Below are 24645 nucleotides of genomic sequence, written 5' to 3' on the forward strand. Positions count from 1 at the left end.
AGACTCTATCTCCAATTCAATTTTGTCTCTGGGATCAAGAGGCTCGCCACTCTTTCCTGCCTTGTCTGAAACCTCAGAAATAGGAGGTGCTGTTGAAACAGTTTTATTTTTCCGGTTGATTTCACTATCTGCATCTTCTAATATCTTAGCTAATTTTAGACTTTCATGTATAGGATCTAGAGTATCTCTAACTAGGGTCCAAAGGTTAAAAGCATCTACTGGAATCTTTTTCAGGACCATGTGCTGTCTCTGTCTAGTACCCTTTTATCCCTTCTTCCACTTTCTCCCATATCTGTAAACTTACTGTACCCTCCTCATGGAACCAAGGACAGATATCTCCTATAAAAACCAGAAACTGGGCAATTTGTTTCTGACTTATGTTCGCTCCTCTGGCCTTTAGCATATTTTAAAGCATATATATGAAAGGCATTCTACCAATCCCTTGCCCCATTCTTATGGGGTTGACTTACTGCTGGCCCAAATCTTCTTTACTTTTCTTTGTGTGTGCTTCCAATTCCCCTGGTGTCCTTCACTGTATCACACTTACTGGAGCTCCAATGTTGAGGTGCCAACTGACCAAGCCAGCTCAGTCAGTCAACAGGTTCTCCAGCCCAGGAGTGAGAATTAAAAGAAAAAGACAGCTTCCTGTCGGTGCCTGGGCACTGAGCAGATCTTGGGTTTCAGCTCTGAACCCAATCCTACAAAACTCAGAGGAGGTGGAGCTCCCAGGAGCTCTACTCCCAGCAGTATCTTGGGTAAAAAAAAAAAAAAAAAAAAACAGCAACACCCACCCAAAACAGGGAGTAACTGGGACCCACTGGGACCCACTGGGACCCAGGAATTCACTCCTGGCCAGGGGCCCAGGTTCCTTCCAGTCTGTGCCTGACCACTGAGCACATCATGGGCTTCAGCTCTGCACCCAATCCCACAAAACCTAGAGGAGGCAGAGTTCCCAGGAGCTCTAACCCCAGCAGTATCTTAGGTAAGGAGACCGCAACATCCACTCAAAACAGAGAATAACTGAGACCCATTGGGACCCAGGAATTCACTCCTGGCAAGAGGCACTGGTTTCTTCCAGTCTGTGCCTGAGAACTGAGCACATCTTGGGCTTCAGCTGTAACACCAGCAGCAACATCCACCCCAAACAGTTCTGACACAACCAAGATAATAAGAAAGACAGGCTCCATTCAGTGACATGGCAGGTATCACTAAGGAGATCCAGATGACAAAACACAAGTGCAAGAACATAAGCATCAGCAACCCAGGATACTTGCCATCATCAGAACCCAGTTCTTCCACAATAGAAAGTCCTGAATTCCCCATCTCAGCAGGAAAGCAAGATTCAGATTTAAAATCACTTCTAATGATGATAGATGACTTTAAGAAGGACATAAATAATACTCTCAAAGAAATTGAAAACAACACAGGTAAACAGGTAGAAGCCCTTAAAGAGGAAACACACACAAAAAAAAAACATCCCTTAAAGAATTACAAGAAAACACAACCAAATAGGTGAAGGAATTGAACAAAACCATCCAGGACATAAAAATGGAAGTAGAAACAATAAAGAAAACACAAAGGAGACTACCCTGGGGATAGAAAACCTAGGAAAGAAATCAGGAGTTACAGATATAAGCATCACCAACAGAATACAAGAGATACAAGAGAGAATCTCAGGTGCAGAAGATAATATAGAAAATACTGACACAACTGTCAAAGAAAATGCAAAGTGCAAAAATTCCTAACCCAAAACATCAAGGAAATCCAGGACACAGTGAGAAGACCAAACCTAAGGATAATAGGTATAGATGAGAGTGAAGATTCCCAACTTAAAGGGCCAGTAATTATCTTCAACAAAACTATACAAGAAAACTTCCCTAACCTAAAGAAAGAGATGCCCATAAACATACAAAGCTTACAGAACTCCAAATAGACTAGATCATAAAAGAAATTCACCCCTTCACATAATAATCAAAACACCAAATGCACAAAACAAAGAATATTAAAAGCAATAAGGGGAAAAGGTCAAGTAACTTTTAAAGGCAGACCTATCAGAATTACACCAGACTTCTCACGAGAGATTATAAAAGCCAGAAGATCCTGGACAGATGTCATACAGACCCTAAGAGAACACAAATGCCAGCCCAGGCTACTATACTCAGCAAAAATCTCAATTACCATTGAGGGAGAAACCAAGATGTTCCATCACAAAACCAAATGTACACAATATCTTTCCAGAAATACAGCCCTACAAAGGATAATAGAGGGAAACCACCAACAAAAGGAGGAAATTGTACTCTAGAAAAAGCAAGAAAGTAATATTCTTCCAACAAACCCCAAAGAACATAGCCACATAAACATAACTCCACCTCTAATAACAAAAATAACAGGAGGCAACAATCACTTCTCCTTAATATCTCTTAACATCAATGGACTCAATTCCCCAATAAAAAGACATAGACTAACAGAGTAAATATGTACACAGGACCCAACATATTGCTGCATACAAAACACACACCTCAGTGACAAAGACAGACACTACCTCAGAATAAATGACTGGAAAACAATTTTCCAGGCAAATGGTCCCAAGAAACAAGCCAGAGTAGCCATTCTAATATCAAATAAAATCGACTTTCAACAAGAAGTTGTCAAGAAAGTTAAGAATGGACACTTCATACTCATCAAAGGAAGAATTAAACAAGAAGAAATCTCAATTCTGAACATCTGTGCAACTAATGCAAGGGCACCCAAATTCATAAAAGAAACTTTACTGGAGCTCAAAGCATACATTGCACCTTACACAATAATAGTGGGCGACTTCATAACCCGACTCTCATCTCCAGACAGACCATGGAAACAGAAACTAAACAGATACACAGTAAAACTAGGAGAAGTTATAAAACAAATGGATTTAGCAGATATTTATAGAACATTTCATCCAAAAACAAAAGAATATACCTTCTTCTCAGAACCTCATGGTACCTTCTCCAAAATAGACCATATAATTGGTTGCAAAACAGGCTTTAACAGATACAAGAAGAATGAAATAATCCCATGCATCCAATCAGATCACCATGGACTAAAACTGGTCTTCACTAACAAAGACAAGAGAAAACCCATATACCCATGGAAACTAAACAAAACTCTACTCAATAATAATATGGTCAGAAAAAAATAAAGAAATTAAAGACTTTTTAGAATTTAATGAAAATGAAGACACATAATACCAATACTTACGGGGCATGATGAAAGCAGTCCTAAGAGGAAAACTCATAGCTCTAAATGCTTACAACTGTGAGTTAGTGCCAGGGGGTACACATAGCAATCTTTAAATGTCTGGTGACATTAAGGAGTTGGTATGCAGAGGTCAAGGTCTGAAGCAAAAGGTGAAATGACAAGTTAGTGCCATTTGTAAGGAGGGATATTGAGGAGGTAAGGACCTCGGAGAAGTGTTTGATTATCTATCCTACTTTTCCAATATCTAAAGTTTGGGCAATTGACACATATTCTCTCTAGATACAGATAGTACTTACTTGGGACCCAGCTTGATTTTTAAGGTAGAGTTTACCAACAACTCCTGTCTACCATTCTGGGATTCCATGGCTCTTGTATGTAGAAAAAGAGTGGATTTTTTTGTTGATAGAAGAAGTGACTGGTCCGTGATCCTAGCATATGTATCTGGCAGAACCAATATGGGCAACCCTCATGTTCATCTGGCCATTTTTTATAATCATCTTTTGTCTGTTCAAAGAGAAATCAAGCAAAGAGATCATAATATTTGGATGGAATGGTGGATGTAGGAATGACAACAACTTGGCTTGATTTCTTGCATCTGGCTACAGAGCAGTTTCCTAACTCTATATGGAAAGACTACTATCAGTGGGGGCTTCTTGAATCTCAAATCTCCAGATGTAAGGGCTACCCTGAATGGAGTTTAGCAGCTTTAGGAGTCATGAGAATTACCTTGAAAGTACCCTGACATTTAGGAGAGAGGGGTGTTGGATAATGGTCTGGAGGGGATAGATGAACTTGGTCTCCAAGACTGACAGGCAGTAGATGGGTAACATCTTGTCATCATGGTAGACAGTGGTCAACAAAGTTCCATAGGACGGAGCAGACATGGCAAAATAATGGGGTAAGTAGATGATCAGGGAGGGGGAGAGCATTTAGGTGAAAGATCAGGAGTTAGGACCAGATGTTCATACATGAGTTCAAAGAGTGAGATGAAGAGATGTTGCTTGGGGAGAGCTTGTAGCCTGAAAGGAGCCAGAGGTAGGAGTTTTACCCAATCGAGGTGAACTTTCTGGGACAGCTTGACAAGAGTGGTTTTTAGGGAGCAGTTAGTTCTTTCTATGTTATCTGAAGACTGGGAGTGAAAATGCCAGGAGCTGTCTAGGGTTTTAGATAGAGTTAGAGCAATTTGGGAAGTGAATTCAAGACTTGTCTGACTGGAGGGAGGCTGAGAAAACAAATCAAGAGATGATATCTTCAAGAAGGAGATCAAAAATTGTCTGAGCCCTTTTGTTAGCTGTGGCAAATGCCTCCAGCAACCCTGATGAGGTGTCCACCAAGACCAGAAGGTATTTGGCACATTTGACAGTGGGCATGTGGATAAAGTCAAGTTGCCAGTCAGTTCCAGGAAGGGAAACTCTAGCCTGATGGGTAGGAAAAGGGATGCTACTATACCTGGAATTGCAGTCTGACATCTGACAGATTTTCCAAGAGACAACGATAGATTCTGAGATACTTAAGTCCTCAGGTGTAGGTTGTACGTGGTTTTAAAAAAAGAAGACAATGCTTGGTTCTCAAGATGAAAGAGTTGGTGAAGATAGAACAGAGTTTGATGAGTGTCAGGGAGTGAGAGTGGAGATGTGAGTTGTGGTGTAAAAATGTCCTGGGGAGGGTGAGAAGAATCTATGCCCTTAAGGGCTACAACCCTAGCTACCTTGTCAGCTTGGTTTTCTTCTTGGAAACAATAGAGTTACCAGTCTGGTGGGATCTGCAGTGGACAATCCCAATAGCTATGGGGAGATAGGAGGCCTTTAACATGGCCACAATTTTGTTTTCATTAGTTACTGGTCCTCCTTTAGTCGTAAGTAACCCAAGCTCCTTCCAGACAGCAGTATGGGACAGGAGGATATGGAAAGCATATTTGGAGTCTGTGTAGATGTGTAGGAATTGTTTCTGTGCCAATTAAAAGGCAGGGGTATTTGATTTAATTGGCATTATCTAGAGGAAAAAGAAAGAAATTTGCATGATACACTGAGCCACATAGACTTAGGAGTTCATCCATAAAATAGTTGTGCTAATAAAGTTTGCCTATGTAGAGTCGAAAGTCAGCATTGATTAAGCAATTCCAAATGGCTACTTACAATTAAGAAGTCTCATCTCTCTGCATCCTAAGAGGCCCTGGGAGAATAAAGAGAAATAAAGGAACATACAGACAAAATATATTTTATTAAGGTATTGCTTCTTTTCAATTTGTAGATGTAAACTTCATTTGTTTTAGAAAATTAAAGTTTTAATCCAATTTAAGACAAAAAAAAAAAGGCAGGGGTAAGGGCTATTAGTTTACCCTGTTGATTGTTGGTATGAGCAGGAAGGGCATGTGCCTCAACCACCTCTGTGTCTGACACTATAGCGTAGCCAGCACTCTGGCCCATTCATGTAGAAAGGAGCAGACATCTATGTACCAGGTATAGATGGCTTGAGGCAACGTGCCCTCCTGTATGTTTGAAGGATGAAATAATAGTTCCTCTAAAGTTTCAGTGCAGGAGTGAGATAGGGAGTGGTTAGAATTTGGTAGAGGTAGAAGACTGGAAATATTAATAGGTGGGCATGTCTGGATGGTGAGTGTAGAGTCTTCTATTACTGATACCTGAAGAGAAAGGACCATGGAGTGAGGCAGAATCTGTAAAGCTCTGGAAATTAGTAGCTGTGACAGATTTTGAGAAGAGAAGAGAGTTACAGGTGACTCATAGTTTAGTTGTTTGACTCTCTAATAAGGAGTTCAGCAGTTGCTAAGGTATGAATAAAAGATGCCTATCACTGTATGGCTAGATCTATTTTTTTTTTTTTTACAGGAATGCACCAGGTGCAAAAGAGGGTCCCAGTTGGTTACCTAAGACACCAAGGGCAAATCCCTCTTTTTCAGTTACATAGACAGAAAAAGGACTATTTATGTCAGAAAGATGGAAGGCTAGGGTCTCAAAAAGAGCATGTTGGAGCCTTTGAAAAGACTTGGTAATAGGTCTAGAAGGGTTCATGAGTAGGGCCTATTGCTGCTTCACATAAGGGGTGGGAAAGTAGGGGAAAAGAAGGAACATAGGAACATAAAAAGCTAGCCAATCCTAGGAATGATAACATTTCTTCTTCGGAGAAGGAACAGTTAGAGACTGAAGCAGACTCTGTCAAAGGCAATAGCCTTGTGAGTGGGGTAATTGTTAGTCCCAAATAGGTGATCTGAGAAGTGGACAGTTGGTTTTTAAAAGGTGAGACCCTGTAGCCTGGACTGGAGAGGAAATTCAGAAGAGCAGAGGTGTCAACTTGGCTAATTTTTAGAGAGCGGCTACAGAGAAGAATGTTGTCTATGTAATGGAAAATCTTAGATTTAGGGAGAGACAGAGAAATAAGTCAGCAGCCAGGGCCTGTCCAAATATGTGTGGGGTGTCCCAGATTCCTGAGGTAGAACAGTCCAGAAAGGAGGGAAGAAAAGTAGTAGGTGCCAGGATCTGTCCAGGTAAAGAAAAATGTGTTCTGTGACTGGGCATCTAGAGGAATGAAGAAAGAGAGCGAGCGAGAGAGAGTATTGAACTTGGGTGATTTACCTGTTGGAGTCCAGTAATTGGATGACAGTAGAAGAATGATGTTTAGCAAAAGAGGGGTCCTGGATGTCCCAGACTCAGGGGTCAACCAGAGAAGCTGTTAAATGGAACAACATGTTAGGGTTAGTAGGTTGACTGTCTAGGAGAAGTAGCAGAAGGGCTGATGGCAAGCCTGGGTTTAGGCAAATGGGGAGGGAGAGCAAATGAAACAGAGGATCCCAACTTAGCTAGATGATCCCTTCCCAATAAGCGGATAGGACACGTTGGTACTAATAAAATGAATGGGTGAGAGGAACACCCCTAAATTTGCATCTAAGGGCAGGGTCTGGTAAGAAATGTAAGAATTTTTTCCTCCTACCCTGACAATAGGGGAATGAGAGAAAGAAGTGGCTCCCAAAACCTTCATTAGGACCAAGTAAGTAGCCCCAGTATCCAAGAGGAAAGAGGTGTGTCTCTCACATACCATGATGACTACATGGGGCTCTCTAGCTGGTAATGGATGCAGTCCGGTCAAGGGAGCACGGACCTCTTCAGTCCTCCATAGCCAAGCCTAGGAGATAGGCTGGAGGGTTACATAGGAGGCATGTTCCTCTGTTTTGTGTGATGTGAGGGCAATCGAGAGTCCAACATTCCTCCTAATGGCACCTAGGACATGGCCCCTTTGGCTTGTATGGGTTAGGGCAAGCCCTTGCCCAGTGACCTTGTTGACCACATTTGAAGCAGGGGCCTGGTGGTCTCTGAGTCTTAAAAAACCAGGAGTCCGGGGTAGTGGCTAGGACTGGTCTCACAGCATATGGTACTTTTGTCTGCAGGCCGTTTCATCTCTCTCATGGTACTCTTTGAAGGTCAGTGCCAAGATTTCTGCCTGTGGAGTTAAGGGTCTCTTCTCCAAATGTCTAAGTTTGGCCTTTATGTTAGAGTAGCTCAGGGAAAAAAGTAGTTCATCCGAATTTGCTTACCTTCTGGGTTTTCAGGTCCAGATTAATATATTGGAATAAGGCCTTTGTAAAGCATTCTAAAAACTGAGATGGGTTGTCTTGTTTGTCCTGGATGACCTCTTGGAGTTTTTCAACATTTACTGGTCTTAAGGCTGCCTTATAAGGCCAGCCAGGAGGCAGGTTATGAATCTATCTCTGGCTAAAATACCACCCAGGGAATTCCATCGAGGATCTTGGTGAGGCACTGCCTCAAATCCAATTGGATCTGTTTGTTGCATCTCTTTGCTAGTCTCATCTGCCATGTATTCTGACCTGCTCCCACACTTGCCTGTGTTCATCAGGAAGTATGTCAGGGGCAACTTTGTTTATACCTGAAGGCCTGGAATCAGCCATAGGCTTAAAGCCAGCCTGCTAGCACAAAGACTTGGGTCTTGTGTAAAAATCCTTGAAACAGATGAATAGAAGCTATTGTAAACAAGAAGCTTTGGTGTATAGTTGCCAGGCTCTAGCCATAGACCTTGTAGATAAGTGACCTCGATGGATTATTATTATTATCCTTAACTTAGATAGGGACAAGTGAATCATAGGTGGAGTCGGAGTGACCTGTCCCCTGAAACTTCACCCAGCTGATACTCTGTTCTGGAAGATATCTGTACTTCTCCTGAACACTTATGGTCCTGTGTCATCCCCTTCCCCCACATCCTGCCTTTTTGTGTATATAATCCCTGTGTGGAATAGTAAAATTTGCAATCTGGTCAGCCTATAGACAGATCACCATACTTTACATCTTTGTCTGTATCCACCCCCCGCCCCCCAATCTTTTTCAGATGACCTCCACGGACCCCTGTTTAATGTCCTGCTAGACAGGACAGATGTAAATTATTAGCCAGGATCATATGTACATTGTGGAAAATCAAGCTATAAGATTGAGTAATGTATTGAAACGGTTTAATAAAGGCAGAGGAGTTCGAGATATAGGAACCCAGTTTGCTTTCTATTTGAAACTTTTCATGCAGTGATAAAAAAACATAAACTCTGACAAGGCCATCTACCCCAGAAACTCCCCTTAAAGTAAGGAAATATGCTGGGTCAGGGTCCCAGAGGGAGAATACTTGGTGTTTTGACTGTGGCCATAGAGCAGGTAATGGGAGGGCTGAAGGTAGGTGCACCTGGGTCTAGCAATCTCCTAGTCACATCACCAAATGTTGTGTTAGAATGGAGGCTCCTCAGACAGACCACACCAGGCAAACACACTTTCATCGGAGAGTTTTATTGGGGGAAAAAGGACAGAGGAGGGGGACAAAGAAGAAAATGGAAAGACTAAAGGTCAGGGGCCTCTGCCTTTTATTTATATAATCACAGGCACCACTGAATGCAGGCAAGGGCAGGCAGGTGGACCCTGAAAATGTATGGCAGTCACCATGGCAACAGATGAGCTGGTCCTTTTGTGGTAGCATAGGGGTAAGGACATTGACATCTCTGGGTTCTGCAGTGGTGAGTGGCTATAAAGCCAGTTCCTGACTGTAAACCCAGTTCCTAATGCCAACAGCCAACATAAACACACTCGAAGACTGGAGAGATATTTGCTGCTTTTCCTTCTTGTACTGCCCAATGTTTTTGGAGTGGGAGGCCTTATTTCATGATGGATATAGTCAGCATGTAAGGCAAAATTTGGACTGAGGAGACACCCGATGGGGTTCTGATGAACTCTTTGGCCAGAAAGACTTTTCCATTAGAGCACAGCAAGCAACACAGACAGCAGGGTATTATGATCAGGTCTACCTCTGTGGAACCTGAGCTTGGGACAGGTTCATTCAGACCTTGGGATCAGAAGACCCTGCCTCCTCCCTTCCCTCTCTCCCTCAAAAGCCAGGAGAATCCCTATCCAATTTTATTCTCAGAACTAGAACAAGTTTAGCAAGAAAAAAATCCCCAGCCCCACAGCCAGAGATCTCCTTCTTAAAACCACTGTAAAGGAAGGCATGACTTCTGAATCCAGACTAGCCTGCCAGGAGGTCTGGGAAGAGCACCACCATAGGTGGATTGTGGCAACCCATGCATGACACAGGAACCATATCATACCAGATTATATGCCTGGTTCAGACATTTGTGGCAGCAATAAAAACCGAAGGAATTTGCTGGAAATGTGGAGAGACAGGACATTGGAGAGATAAATGCCCACAAAGCTCCCTCACCATAACAAATCCTAATTCCCCTAAGAAAATTTGCCCTGTTAAAGGAAAAGGTTTCCACTGAAAAGATAGTGTACTCCATATGTGATAAGGACAGTAGGCCACTGGAGCCTTTAAACTTCAGAGGGGTTAGCCCTCAGCCCTGACAGTAAGAGGTACAGGTACTCCCAAAGAATCCTTGTGGGTGTCCAGCATCTCAGAAGGCTCCTACAAAAATCACCCATAAAAATAGATACTAAAGCATTCAAGTGCCTCGTTGATATTGGAGAATTTGACAATTTGAAAACTACAAGAGATCCCACTGAGACTGGCAACTGACCCCTGGGATGCAGCTCCTAGGTGTAGGTGGTACCTCTCATGCATTTATCACCAAACAGGCCTACAGATGGGAGGACCCTGATGAAGATACCGGCCTCATATGACCCCTGGTAGCTCAAGTAGCCACCAATATTCTAGGGAGAGCTATCTTACAAGCCCTAGAGATAGTGCTTACCACCCAATCAGAAAGAGAATACATCTGTATAGAGTACATTACTCATAAAGAAAGTAATACTCAAGAGGAGCCCCTAAAACACTCCTCTAAATGGCCTCCAAGTATAGGAGCCACTGTTAGATTTGATACTCCCTGCCTGGATTGGCTTTCTAATGAAGCCATCTGAGTCTCTCAGTGGCCTCTATCTAGAGAGAAGCTTAAAGCCCACACAGAGCTGATAGAAGAACAGATTCTAGTACAACACATTCACCCCTCCCACAGTCCATGAAACACCCTTCTGTTCTCTATAAAAAAAAAAAAAAGAGGTCAAGGTGATGGAGATTATTACAAGATTTGAAGACAATTAACAAAACCATGTAAGTCTGAGGCTCTCCCCAGAGGAGGCTGTGCCATGTCTCAGCCATCCCTGCCAACATTTCCCCCCACTAGCAATAGATATAAAGGACGGCTTTATTCCATCCCTCTCCAACCCAGAGACTATGAAAGGACTATGAAAGCTTTGTGTTCTCAGTACCCCCCATCAACAATTCTGGCCCAGCCTCACCATATGAATGGTCTGCCCTCCCAAAGGGAATGGCTAACAGTATCATACTTTGTCATGAGGCTGTAGCCACAGCATTAAAACCTTATTTAGATGAAGGACTCAAAATTGAAGTCTTTTTATATGGATGCTATCTTAATATAGGGAGAATCTTCCACATTCCCATCCTGACATAAAGACCAACTAATACCTTCTCTATCTACCCTAGGATTCAAAATAGCCACTCACAAAATCCAACTTACTCTTCCCATTTCATGTTTAAGAACAGATCTGCCTTACCCCGATACACCCCCTCAAACTCACCCTTTTCTTCCCTCAAAAATTAACTCTTGACTCCCTCAGAGATTCTTCAGTAATCTTCTGTCAATGGAACTCTAAAAGATGTGTCTCTTGCTAGGTATGGCCCAACAATACCTATATATCTCCTTATCTTTAACTCCACCCTTATACTTGTAGGAGACCTTTCCCAACCTCAGGGAAGGCAGGAATGGCTTCACACCCTAATGAGTGGTGCGCCCGGAATTTTAAATGAAGTGGATGCATGTGCTAGTTCTTACTACCCCCTCCCTGAGTACTGACGGTGTGAAATTTGAGATGTCCAACTTAGACTCTCTCCCTGTAAGGTGTGGCTGTTGGTCTCTGCATCTGTTCCAATGTGCTGCTGGAGGAAGCCTCTCTGGTGCTGACTGGGTAAGGCACTTGTCTATGAATTTAACAGAATAACATTATGAGTCACTGGCATTTTGTTGTTGAAGATGATGATGTTGTTTCTTCAAAGACCAGTAATGCTGGTTTTTCCCTAGGTCTCTAAGTTGTCTAGTCTCTGGATCTTTGTTACCCTAATGGCATTGGATATGGGATCTTTCTCATGGAATGGGCCTGAAGTCAAATGAGACATTGGTTGAGTACTCCATAATTTCCACACCACCATTGCCCCAGCATATTCTGCAGGCAGTAGAGTTGGCAGGTCCAAAGGTCTGTAGCTCGGTTCATATCTACCCCCCTCTGTCTGTATCTCTCTCCCCTCTCTCTGGTCTCTCTTTCTTCATCTCTCTCCATTCTCTGAAGACTACCTTGTTAACAAAGAGATTAGAACATAGGGGTTCAATTTTCCAGGAAACCTTCATATTAATTTCCATAGTGGTTGTACAAGTTTGCACTCCCACCAGCAGTGGAGGGGTGGTCTTGTTGATCCACATCCTCACCATGTGTGCTGTCACTTGAAGTCTTTCTTTTTTATATTAGCCATTCGAGACTCAGATTCCAAGGCTATGGATGTGTGAATATGAGGAATCTCACAGTCACGTTGTAAATTTCCACAGAGGAAGTGGAATCATAAGACATAATTATAGGCCAGTGGGTTACTAGAAGGTGAGTAAGGTTTGGGGACTGGGAGCAGATATAAAGAAAAAACATTAAAGAGCAAATACTTGTTTTTGTTTTGTTCAGATTCTAAGCATTAAATTGGGAACACTTTATAGAGTAGGGTTAGAGCCCTAGAGCAACTGGGCAAAGGAACTGACTCCTAACAGAAGTTCAATATACTTGCCCTGAAGGTTGCTCTAAGCGTACAGAATCTCCCTGTGTATCAGAGGTAAGAGCCAGTCTCACTACACAGATTACTAAAAAAACTACATCTTTTGGGGGGTCCTCAATAAAAAGATGACCCTCTAAGCCACAGATGACATAGTAGGCAATGGGGACACAGGGGGTGGAAGAAGAGGAAAATCCCTGTGTCTCTTGCATCAGAAAGCCTGGCTGGGGAGGGAAAAGGTCACGGAACCAAACATCCTCAGCCATGCATTCTGGGTCTACTTCTCTTTCTGAATAGCAGCAAAGGGAAAAGAGGAGGAGGTGTGCGCACGCGCACGCACACGCGCACGTGTGTGTGTGTGTGTGTGTGTGTGTGTGTGTGTGTGTGTGTGTGTGAGAGAGAGAGAGAGAGAGAGAGAGAGAGAGAGAGAGAGAGAGAGAAGGGTGTGAGGGAGAGGGAGAGGGACAGAGAGAAGAGAGAAAACAAGAAGAAGAAGGAGGAGGAGCAGGAGGAGGAGGAGCAGGAGGAGGAGGAGCAGAAGCAGAGCAGAAGCAGAGCAGAGCAGAAGCAGAGCAGAGCAGAGCAGAGCAGAGCAGAGCAGAGCAGAGCAGAGCAGAGCAGAGCAGAGCAGAGCAGAGCAGAGCAGAGCAGAGCAGAGCAGAGCAAAGAGTTTTGAGGATGCATGTTCTTTTGCCCTAGATGGGCTGTCACTTGCACTGCACCACCCACTATAATCAGGGTAGCTTGCAGGAAGAAGAGCAGCTTGTTACACTGGGGGACTCTGGTGGATTTTCCTCCTTTACCAGTGCCTTCAGGTCCCACCAAAGTGTCGCCTTGGTCAGCCTCTGTCCATTAACAATGGGCAGTAGTTCTTTGAATAAAGGGTCAAAAGGAACTCCCCATCTCTGTCCTCAGGTAAAATGAGGATGATCTGGATTGTTGGATCTTAAACCACCAGCTGTCCCTCCTGAAACTGACCACTTGGGAAGAGGTGACAGGAGTCTTTAGGAAAGTGTCTCTCAATTGTTCAAATAAGATGTCACGAGTCAATATACAACACATAGGTGATCACTGTGGTTGAGCATGTGCCCCTAACACTGGCAGGATGCAACTGTTGTCTTCTGAGTGGCCTCAGCAGGAGTTGGTGAGATGCTTAGAGGTAGAGTCTCAGAGAAGTTGTGAAGTTCAGTCTATCTGCCCTTCAGAGGCCATTTATGGGTGTCTGTTGTTTCTGTAGGTATCCTTTGTGAGTAGATGCATGTCTGTACGGGGGCAAGGCATATACCCACAAGGAAATGTGTTTTGCTTCAAGTTCCACATATCCTTCAGGAGTTGGCCACTTTGTAGAGACAGACTTTTTCTTGGATGTGAAACTAATGATTACCCTGGGCTTGCAGGCCTGTGATCCCACTAGATGCACCCACCAGTCAGGGCATCACTGGATCTAGGACTCTGAGGGCAAGCCTCCAGGCCTGGCTTTCCACCATGAACTCACTCACTCCTGTTCATGCTGTAAGCACCTTTAATGTCTGAGCTAACTCCCCAGATCCTTTTCAATGGCATTGCATAGATTTGGCTTGAGCCCGCACAGGTCGGTTCTTCTAACTGAACTGCTGGCCGCTCATCCATACAGGGGCCTTTGGATATCCATATGAATCAGTCAATCAATTAAAAATCAATCAATCAATCAATCAATCAATCAATAAAAGACAACACAAATGGATCTTGAAGGGGTTACAACAAAACAAAAATAACAGCCACAAATTTAAAAGAATGTGGAATGTTTAGGATCTGGGAGAGTTGGGGGTGAATGTGATAAAAAGACTTTGTATGAAAATCTCAGACAACCAAAAAGAGAGGATTTTTCAAGGTTTTTGCCAGAGGTCATGACCCCTCAGCTTCCAGCTCATTTCCTACCTCAACTGAGTACTCTGTGCCTTGCCCTGTGCACTTCTATAATGTCTGCAGCTGTGCTGCTTGGGCCTGCAGCCTCTAACCTGTGACCTAAATATGCTTTTGGATGAGTTATGCCAAGTGTAGCCATTCATTCCTGAATCCAGAGTTTCCATTAGAATGGGAGTCAGCATCCAGTGGGTGTTAATGCCAGGGTGTTAGCAGTCAGAGTGTGTGTCTTCTGTACAGAGGGCCAAGCTTTGCCTCTGATGTTCATTGAGCAGAAGAGTTCTAGGTAACAGTACTCGTGAAAATCAGATATTAGGGCCTGGCAGGATTGTCATCCCACGTGTCACTATGCCTTTCGATGACTGGAGTTCAGGTCCTGGAACTCAATGGTTTGTAGAGAGAGTGGACTTCCTGTGTTGGCCTCTACTCTTCAGATATGTGTCTTAAGTCATTGAATGTTTGAACACTCAAACACACACTGTTTTGAAATGTAAGGAAAACATCAGAAAAATTGGAAATTGTGTCCTGAAAGCACCAGAATCCTTGCCCAGGTTCCCAAGGGCTCAGGGATATAAGGAAACCAGTTTGGAGAGTGCTGCTTGCTTACTGAATACATTTCCCCAGCCAAGCATGGAGGCAGCAAAGGACAAGGAATAAAAATGGCCTCACAAGTAGACAAAGAACCCAGGAACTCCTTCCTGGTGTCCCATCTCTTCCAATGTACATGCACTTTACTCTCAAGTCTAATGGCCCATCTTGTATCCCCTCAATGGCCTCTACTGAAAGGAACAATATGTTTCATGTTCCTCAAAGTTAAGGGAGCCAGAGCTAACAATAGTTGGCTGAGGCTCTTTCTTTACCTTAAAGCTGTTTCTTTCTTCTTTCTGCTGTTTGGAAGGAGCCAGGTACACACTGGATAGTCCATGACTGCCCTTTCCATAAGCTTGCCACTGAATCTGCCCAGAAGAGTTGCCCAGTGGCTGCTAGGAAACGGTGCCCATCATGTAAGCAGCAGTTTCATTTGGTCAGTATCTGTGTGAGCTTAGAAAGCCACTAATATTACAGGATATGCATGGGTTTCAGGGTTCACTGTCAGACTAGAAGACTGTGTATCAGGGCAGCAGGGGAGGCCTTTTGAAGGCCTCCCAGTACTATTTCTTACTTTGTCCTTTCTCCTGCATCCTTGGTTTTGGCCCCTAATGCCTAGATTGCCCTGAAGCCCTACAGACTGCCCACTGCCTCCTGGCAGGAGAGGCTTTTCCCTCCAACAGTCTCATCCTGTCATTATGTACCCAAACATCATGAAGAGATGAACTTCAGTAGAGTCTGAAGTCTGTTAAGCAATCTCAGCAACCCTACCCCAGCATCACCATTTGCAAGGAGGTCAAATGTCAGAGCAGTTGCAGTTTGCCCACAGTGAATTGAAATGAGGAGGGCCACCATCCAGAGGCAAGAAAGCTGTAATCCCAAGAGAATGCTCTTTGCAAGAATGACATGGAGGTCTGTCCATCCCTTCCTGAACAGGCCTCACCTCTCCCTGTGCCCTGTGCTGCATGTACACAGCAAAACTGTATGTGCCATGAGAATGTCCTACAAATGGGACAATTGCAGGGAAAGATTCGTGTCTGTGGGAATAGCACCCACTGATTGGACTGGCCCATGAATGTTTGCATTCAAAGGCAAGGTAGTCATGAGGGATGGAGTTGAGAATGATGGGGAACAGGGATGTTAGAGGGGACTGGGAGGAGAGGAGGGAGGAGAAGCTGCAATCAGGATGTAAAGTAAAAAAAAATAACAGTAATAATAATTACAAAAACACTAAGGTAGTGATCTACACAGGAAGAGAGATGATGTTATATATGGGCTTTACAGGCACACTCCCAGACAGGTTCTCACAATCATACACAGAGTACATATAATAAAATAATACACCACAAAATAATGACAATAAACCAGGATGGAATTTCCATGCAGCTGCCATATGGAATGGTATACACTCCAATTTTTATTTCTTCATTTTAAAAATGAAACTCAAACTATGTGAACACAGATGTGCTTTTCTAGGACTTCTGGATGACAAAAAAAACCAAATGATTTCCAATTTGAATCTGCAACAATCAATCAAACTGTCATGAGTTTTATGGTATATTGTACCTGTTAACATTTTTTGGTCTCAAAGGAAATAGATACAAACAATTTTAAATATTTTGGTATTTTGCAATTACCTCCGAAATGATTAGGTAGTACTTATAAACATAGTGTACAAAAATAAATTTTGTTTAAAAGATATTATCAAAAGAAAAAGAAAGAAAAAGAAACAGAGGTGGTGTTGTGGCTCTAGCCATCAACCCGACATCCAGGAGGCAGAGGCAGAGAGATCACTGTGAATTTCTTCCAAGCTGATGCACATTGTAAATTCCAGGATCACCACAGCTGCATGGTAGACAAGCCCTGCCTCAAAATACCAAACAAACAAACAAACAAACAAACCAAAGAAACACTCGTGGAGATTGAAGGCGGAATGTCTGTGGTCTCCTATGCCATCTGACTTCCTTTCATGTTTATTAAGCATGTTCCAACTTGCTTTCTCTCTTAGCTTGATATTCACACTTGGTCATGTATCCCTGTGTTGCTATTCACACTTGGTCATGTATACACATGTTGATATTCATACTTGGCCATGTGTCCCCCTGCTGAGGTTCACACCTGGTCATGTATCACTGTGTTGTTATTCTCACTTGATCATGTCTACCCATGTTGCTATTCACACTTGGTCATGTAACCCCATGTTGCTACTTGGTCATCTATACCCATGTTGATATTCACTCTGTATCATATATCTGATAGTCACACTTCATCATGTATCCCTGTGTGTTGATATTCACACTTGATCATATATCTCCATGTTGATATTCTCACTTGGTCATGTATCCCCATGTTGCTATTCACACTTGATCATGTATCTCCTTATTGATATTCACACTGGATCATGTATCTGATAGTCACATTTCATCATGTATCACCGTGTGTTGACATTCACACCTGGTCATATATCTCCATGTTGATATTCTCACTTGGTCATGTATCCCCCTGTTGATAGTTACACTTGGTCATGTGTTCCTGGGTTGATATTCACACTTAGTCATGTATCCTGTGACAGTTCTATAATCAGGGCGTTCCTGTTGGGTTAACTATATGCGACAGGTGAAAGTGGTGGGATTTAGCACATGGTGGATGACATACAGGATGCTATAACATGACCTTATCATGTCCTTTTCAGAAACGTATAGTGTCTGTCCATCCAGGTCAACATTTTCACCTGATTCAGTACGTTACCCTGACAGCAACCAACTCCATTTACATCCCGGTTTCTTAATTTTGTGGACAACAAAACATGAATGGCCATTACAGTCTCAAGGTCTGCACTTAGATTCTGCTTGGCATATTTAGTTCACCCTATCATGTCACATCTCAGGGCACAAGTGTTGAGGATTTTATGTGGGACACATCTCAGTAAGCTTAACCAACATATACCTCACCATAACCAGTGACCTGATTAGTCATTGTAAAAATGATATAACCATTGTCAGGTGTCAAACACAGAGAGGTAATCCAGTACCTACATATATACATACATACATACATACATGCATACATACATACATACAAACAAACATATATACATGTACATATATATATATATATATACACATATATACATACATATATGAGCTTTCTGTTTTGTTTTGTTTGGTTTTTGTCAAGCTCACTTAACTTGGCATTACAACATGAGATAATACATGGTGTTTGAAATGTCACAATTTTCCTCTGCTTTCTGCCTGCCTGTGTGTGTGTGTGTGTGTGTGTGTGTGTGTATGTGTGTGTGTGTGTGTGTGTGTGTGTGTGGTGTTCTCCAATCTTCAGGATCTCTATGTCCACCCATCAGATCATAGACACTGAGGAACACTCCATTTCAACGTTTATCAAAGTGCCCTGCACACAGGCAACAGGGCCACCTGCACAGAAGGAATAGCATTTGTGGCTGGGACCACTGCTTCTTCACAGTCTCCACCACCATGAGGAAACAGACTAAGCAATCTGCATATTCTCACTCAAACGCCAATGACCCCTGCAGATAGTGGCTAGAGTCTATGTCCTCATCCTCTCTGAATTTGCTTCTCATAAGTGGGCCCAGAGCATCTTCAGTAAACTGCCAGTATTGAGGAGGCTCTGAAACTGAGCATGCTCACTCAAATTTACAATCTAGGCCTGGATCCTGCAGAATGAAGCTGGTCCTGTGACACTCTCCATGTGCTCTGGCTTTTGCTACTTGTATCCTAGGCAACCAACCACACTCCATCCTGTCAGGAAGAGCTTGTTCTCCCAGGTTATTGATTGCACAGTGGTTTTGAATGAGATTAACGACCTACACCTCTGCCACTAACACCTTCCCGTGAATCTCAGGGGGTCATAGGCTGTCACACTTCTGGCACACGAATCTCCAACCTCTCTTGAGACAAAATCAGATGCAGTGGGAAGATGTATTTCTATTTCCAAAGGGATGTGAGAGGTTGGCAAGATCCAGTCCTAGAGGTAAATCAGGTTGCATTGATGAAAGGTATTCTAATGGCATCACCATGACAACAGTGAAGGCATAATTAGAATCCCTCTTTTAGCACCAGCTTTTAAAGGTGCTTGCTGCAGTGTTGAGAGCAGCAGAGCAATGCACCTAAGGTACTGAAAAGTGCTCATGAACATGCTGCCTGCTACTTTCTGAGTGTGAGACTCACACCCTGGTCTTCTCGCACAGGCAGCACCCCTCCAAAGAGTGTAAGGCCAGAAATGGCGCACACTGGGTTGGGGGCTTCACTACTCAGAAAGAGAAATGGTAGAATGTGAAGGTCAAATGTGACTAATTAAAACTTCAGCTCATGCATGGGAATCCAGGGGGCAGCTAAAGTGTATGCCATAAGGACCTGAGGCCCTGAGCTTAGATTCCCAGCCCTCATTCAAAGCCAAGACTGGAAGGGCACACCCATAATCCTGCTGCTGCTAGGCAGAGAACAGAGGAATCCTGGGACTATTACTCCATCAGAGGAAGCCAAACTGGTGAGTTCCCCAATCTTAGAAAACAGGAACCTGTGGGCGGTGGTGGCGCATGCCTTTAATCCCAGCACTTGGGAGGCAGAGACAGGCGGATTTCTGAGTTCGAGGCCAGCCTGGTCTACAGAGTGAGTTCCAGGACAGCCAGAGCTACACAGAGAAACCCTGTCTCGAAAAAACAAAACAAAAAAACAAAACAAAACACAAACAAACAAACAAAAAAAAGAAAACACGAACCTATACACACAGGATGGGAAGCAACAGAGGAACACACACAGGATTAACCTTGGAACTCTATCCACACAAGCTGGCTGCCTACACTGGTACACACGCATGCAGGCACACACTCATACAGGGCACATAGAATAGTTTAGCTCAACCCCTTGGAAGAGGATTAAGAAATGCAAGTAAAGGGGGTATACATGAGTAGTCAGTAATTATCATCAAGTGAGATTATCATAAGTGCTAAAGTAACTGGGGTTGTGAAGTAGTAACAAGGGCTACTTCATCCAGTAAGAGGATCATTAGTAGGGAAAGCAAAAAGCAAGGGCGAGGGCTCCCAAGCCACTCCAGTGACTGGGACAGAGTTCTTGGCCAAGCTCTTAGTGTCTTATCCACTGTAGGATGAAGTTTTTTTTTGGGGGGTGGGTTGTGATAATTAGGCTAGCACCTGAGCCTGAGCCTGAGCCAACATGCCAAAGGTTCCTGCATCCCCAGGACTACAGAGACACAATGGATCATCTTGTTAATTGAAGCGGCTCTCTTGAGTATCCAACAAGGTAGACCTTAGGCCTCATGGTTCCATGACCATCCTACTACACTATCATCTAACTCTGAAACTTTCCTGCCATGTACTCTGAAGAGGGGCAGGTAAGGATGCTGGATGCGGAGGGGACATCAGGAAGACCACAGTTAGCTAAAGTATTAGGTAGGTGAAGATGTTGCAGGAGGAAAACATGGCATTACTTCAGAAAGGGACTGTTGGAAGAAACAAAGATAAGCATTGCTGTTTCAAAAGGAGAATTAGTGAAAAGTGACCAGGCAAACTTAAGTGCAATGGAAATTTAACTCATCACCGTCAGTATCATGGCTCAGACAATGTGTTACAAAACTCACAATGTGTAACACAAATCAGTTGTCGCCAGAAGTAGAGTGGAGATCATGCTCAGTTTCTTTAAGTCTCACAATCTCTCACAGGACCACACTATGACATCCCACTTAACACAGACAGCAGGAGGCAGGCGCTCACAGAAGAGATCCTGCTTTCACAGTTGGAACAGGGGATTCCATGCCATCTGGTACAATTAGAGGACAGCACATCCTTGAAAGAAAGCAAATCAATTCCATGTCGGGAAATTTAAAATCCACATATGTATAACCTGACAGACCCCTCAGGTCAGAAAGAGATAAGCTGGTGCTTTATACAGAGCATGCATGTCAAGGGACATGTGAGGATGAAGGATGACAAACTGTACAGTCGGTGACATGTCTCACACATGCCTCCTTTACCTAGTACACAAGAAGCTCTGCTTCTCATGGCCAAATGGCCAGGGAGAAGGGTGATCCCACTAGGATGCCTTCACCCACACAGTTATCAAGACATCAAATAATGGCTGGCAGGAATGTTTCTCTGCCTCCTCCAGCTCCCTCTCTCATTCATATTCATATATCATATATATGATATATGATATATATATCTCACTATAGTGTGTGCTGCTCCTGAGCTATGGTGAGCAGCTGCCCCTGGATTTCAATTCAGTCCACTCAGAAGCAACAGAATGAGTGTGGAGGGGAAGAGCATGTTCCCTTTAAGCACACATGGCTTTCAGGTTCCCACTGCAGAATGGTTGCCATGCAGCAAACTGGAGCAATGGCCAAGTCTACAGTTGACCAAGCCCAACCCGAGCACCCACCCCTCTCATGTGGCACACAGGCAAGTAAGATGCTGTCCCTTTTGCCAATTCACCTAGGGGTGAATTTCTGCACTCCCAGCTGATCTTCTGAATGATCAGGGACTTTACCAGCTACTAAAAAACCCCAATGAAAACAACAAAAAAGCACACACACATCACCAATATGACCACTGATAGACTCGTTTAGAGCACTTTCCACTGCTGGACATTGACCACTAAGGGAACACTTGAGGGATGAGTGCATAGCCACCTGCAGCTTCTAGTCAATAATATGTGTATATCCAGGCCATGATTATACATGGTGCCATTATGGAAAAAGATGGGGCTTGTAAGTCCCTGCAAACATTCACCATGTCTCACCAAATTTCTGAGAACATAATGATGTCCTCCAAACCTTTCTCCAGTGCAATCCTTACCTACTCCCTAGACTGCCGAGCCTGTTCCCAGCAGGCTACTGGAACTGCTAATCTCTGCATCGTCCTCTACATGAAACTACGGCCTTCCTGACCTGCCCCAGTGTCTTTAGTTCTATTAGTGACATGAAGTACCAGAGAGGAGGAGTGGGAGGAGGGATGACACACAGTTCTGCCATCCCAAGTCACCTTCTGCTACAACCATAATTGAGTGAACACATGGGAAATTTCTCCAGAGACCCACCATTTGGTGTGGCTAAGGAGGACAACTTCTCTTCTTCCATGTAGGTTCACACTCCTGGAAGTTTTACCCACCACAGGACATTGGGTTGCAGCTTTAAGCCTGCATTCCCTGGCTTCAGTTTCTGGAAGGTTCAAGTGACTGTCTCCTACCGAGCACATACATCCCAACATATGTAGTAACCCTTCTTGTGGGGGCACTCAATAAACTGACATCAAGAAGACATGTGGATGTATGCCTTCTATATATACACATATATATGCATATATATATACATATGGTGTTGATTCTTTATAACAAGAAGCTGGAGGGAATGATGAGCTATAAGAAAAATCAGTGAAAACTCTCAGTGTATGAATCACATCACACACATTTGGGGATCACTAATACCCAGTTTTCTTCTGTATAGGCTAAAACACAGCACCACAACCAAAAAGGCATATTTAAAGACAGGCAGGATAGTTGAGACCTTCCCAAGGACAATTCCCATCATAGCGCAAGTGTTGGGACTCATCCAGTGGCAGTGGACTGCCTTGACCTCAGAGGAGACCAAGCCACCAAGATGGTAATGCAGCACCTTCTAAATGTGTTTTCACATCTATCCTCTGGGGGGTGGGGGGGGGCAGCACCATGGCCTTCTTACATCCTCTACTTGAGCATCCTCTGGAACATCTTCAGGCTTTCCTGCTGTCTCTCCAGCTGGCACATGTCCTCTGGCTCCTGCTGCTGCCGAGGCCCCTCTGGCAAAGAGCTGGGTCTGTTGGCTCCCAGGCTGAGGGTGAGGCCATTGAGGCCCTGCACTAGCGTTTCCCAGGAGGGAGGGTTCGGGGCTGCATTCCTCTGCCCACTCATCCCAGAAATATTCTGCACGTGGCCCTGGCATAAAAGCTGATTCTGAGCTTTGTCGCCTGAGGGAAAGCCTCTGACATCCCTTTCAAGCAGGTAAGGTGCCATGTGATCCCGGTGCCAGCGTCTCGAATGCCTCAGGAAGACTTTCTTCCTCTGAGGAATGCCCTGCTTCTCCCAGTACTGCTGCCACAGGGCCTTCTTCTCCCGGGCCTGCTGATGGAACAGCCCCTCTGACAGAGGAGCTGGGGCACCTGAACTGGGACTGGGGCTGACGCTCAGGATGCTGAGGCCCATGTTTAGCTTTTCAGAAGAGGAAGGCTGAGGGGCTGCCGAGGCCTCTTGGGAGTTCATCACAGTGGCTATGCGGGAGGGCGCAGAAATTGACATGGGATCCCATTTCTGCAGTGGATCCATGGGGGTCTAATCTGAGCTGAAGGCCACACTGAGCCCTGATTCCAGGAGGAAACGTGAAAGTGGAGGCTTGTGGAATAACTAGGCGAGAGCGAGGAGGGGCGGGTGCAGCCAGGAAAATGCAGACTGTAACAAGAGATGAGAAGAGAAGAAAGAAAGCTCATGATTATTCATCTCACTTTGTCTGTCCCTCATCTTCAAAGTGGGGCCACCTCCCAGGCTTCTTCTGAGGTTACATGAGATGACACATGTCCAGAGAGCTTAGGACAGGGCAGTGTACATCAACAGCATCTCTGGCACAGCTGTGGTATTCTTTCTCTTGTCTGACAGCTCATGAGGAAGGTATTATCACATGGAGAATCGCATTGATTCTCGACTCTCTATCCCCCAACTCTCAAAAGCAACTCTATTGCAATGTATGGACAGTGGTGGCCATTCTTCATCTCGGTGCTTGCATATATCTGCAGGGCAGGATTTTATGGGCTTACCAGGAACTGTACCCCTGGGAGCTTGTCCATCTCTGACTTTTCACTTTACTGATCATTGGCTGGCATGCTGTCCTAGAATCTGCTCAGTTACCTGTGTGAACTCTTCCATGACATGCACGGATCATAACCAAACCTCCCTCTTTCTGATAAGCCTGGAAGGATCCTGGCACACTACTTTGACTCTGAGATGGCTCCTTCCTTTGTACCAACATGTGATCTTAGGCAAAAGCCTGAAAGTAACCAATCCCTAAATTAGCTGTCAGGCATTTCCTGATATGGAGCTCAGAGCTGTCTACTGCTCCTCCATTTGCTATGGTATCTCCTTTACCTTGTAAGTTCCTTGACCCACCCATCAGTTGGCCTGTGAAGACTATTTTGGTCTTCGTTTTGGCTGACGTTCAATTTTGCATTCTGCAACTAAGGTTTATTGTCCGTTCAACTTGTGACTGCAAACTGCTTCTGCAAGGCATGTCTGAATGCTGCCAACTGCTGTGTTACCCAAAGGAGTCTCCTCATCCATGGGAAAAAAAGGAAGGTGAAATACTGGAAGTAAAACAAAAGAGGGACTGTGAATGAATGAGAGGCATCAGTGAGAGAGGGCAAAGTCTGGTCATCACTCATGGATGGGAATATAGGTATCTGCCCACAGACAGCAGCAAGGTGGAGGTGACCAAGCATGCAGCATCCCCATGACTCTATGTCAGCCACTGTTGACCTTTCTCCCTGAAGCAGATAGGCTCATTTTGAAGAGCAAACCATCCTGTCTGTGTTTCCCTTTCTGTAAAACTAACCTTGGTTGTTTC

At 44.1% G+C, this 24645-nt stretch overlaps 1 protein-coding gene across 1 annotated transcript; it reads right to left on the reverse strand.

Annotated features, from left to right (window-relative positions):
- Positions 1-16399: 16399 nt before the first annotated feature.
- LOC117694004 (protein FAM156A/FAM156B-like) lies at positions 16400-23357 on the reverse strand. The gene has a single exon (XM_076918769.1). The coding sequence runs from the start codon at positions 23355-23357 to the stop codon at positions 22743-22745; it is 615 nt and encodes a 204-aa protein (XP_076774884.1). The 3' UTR covers positions 16400-22742.
- Positions 23358-24645: the final 1288 nt, after the last annotated feature.

Source organism: Arvicanthis niloticus, chromosome X (assembly GCF_011762505.2).
Source record: "Arvicanthis niloticus isolate mArvNil1 chromosome X, mArvNil1.pat.X, whole genome shotgun sequence".
Lineage (NCBI taxonomy): Eukaryota > Metazoa > Chordata > Mammalia > Rodentia > Muridae > Arvicanthis > Arvicanthis niloticus.

Coding starts and splice junctions, on each gene's coding strand:
- LOC117694004 (XM_076918769.1), bottom strand. CDS start 23,357: ATGGATCCACTGCAGAAATGGGATCCCATGTCAATTTCTGCGCCCTCC.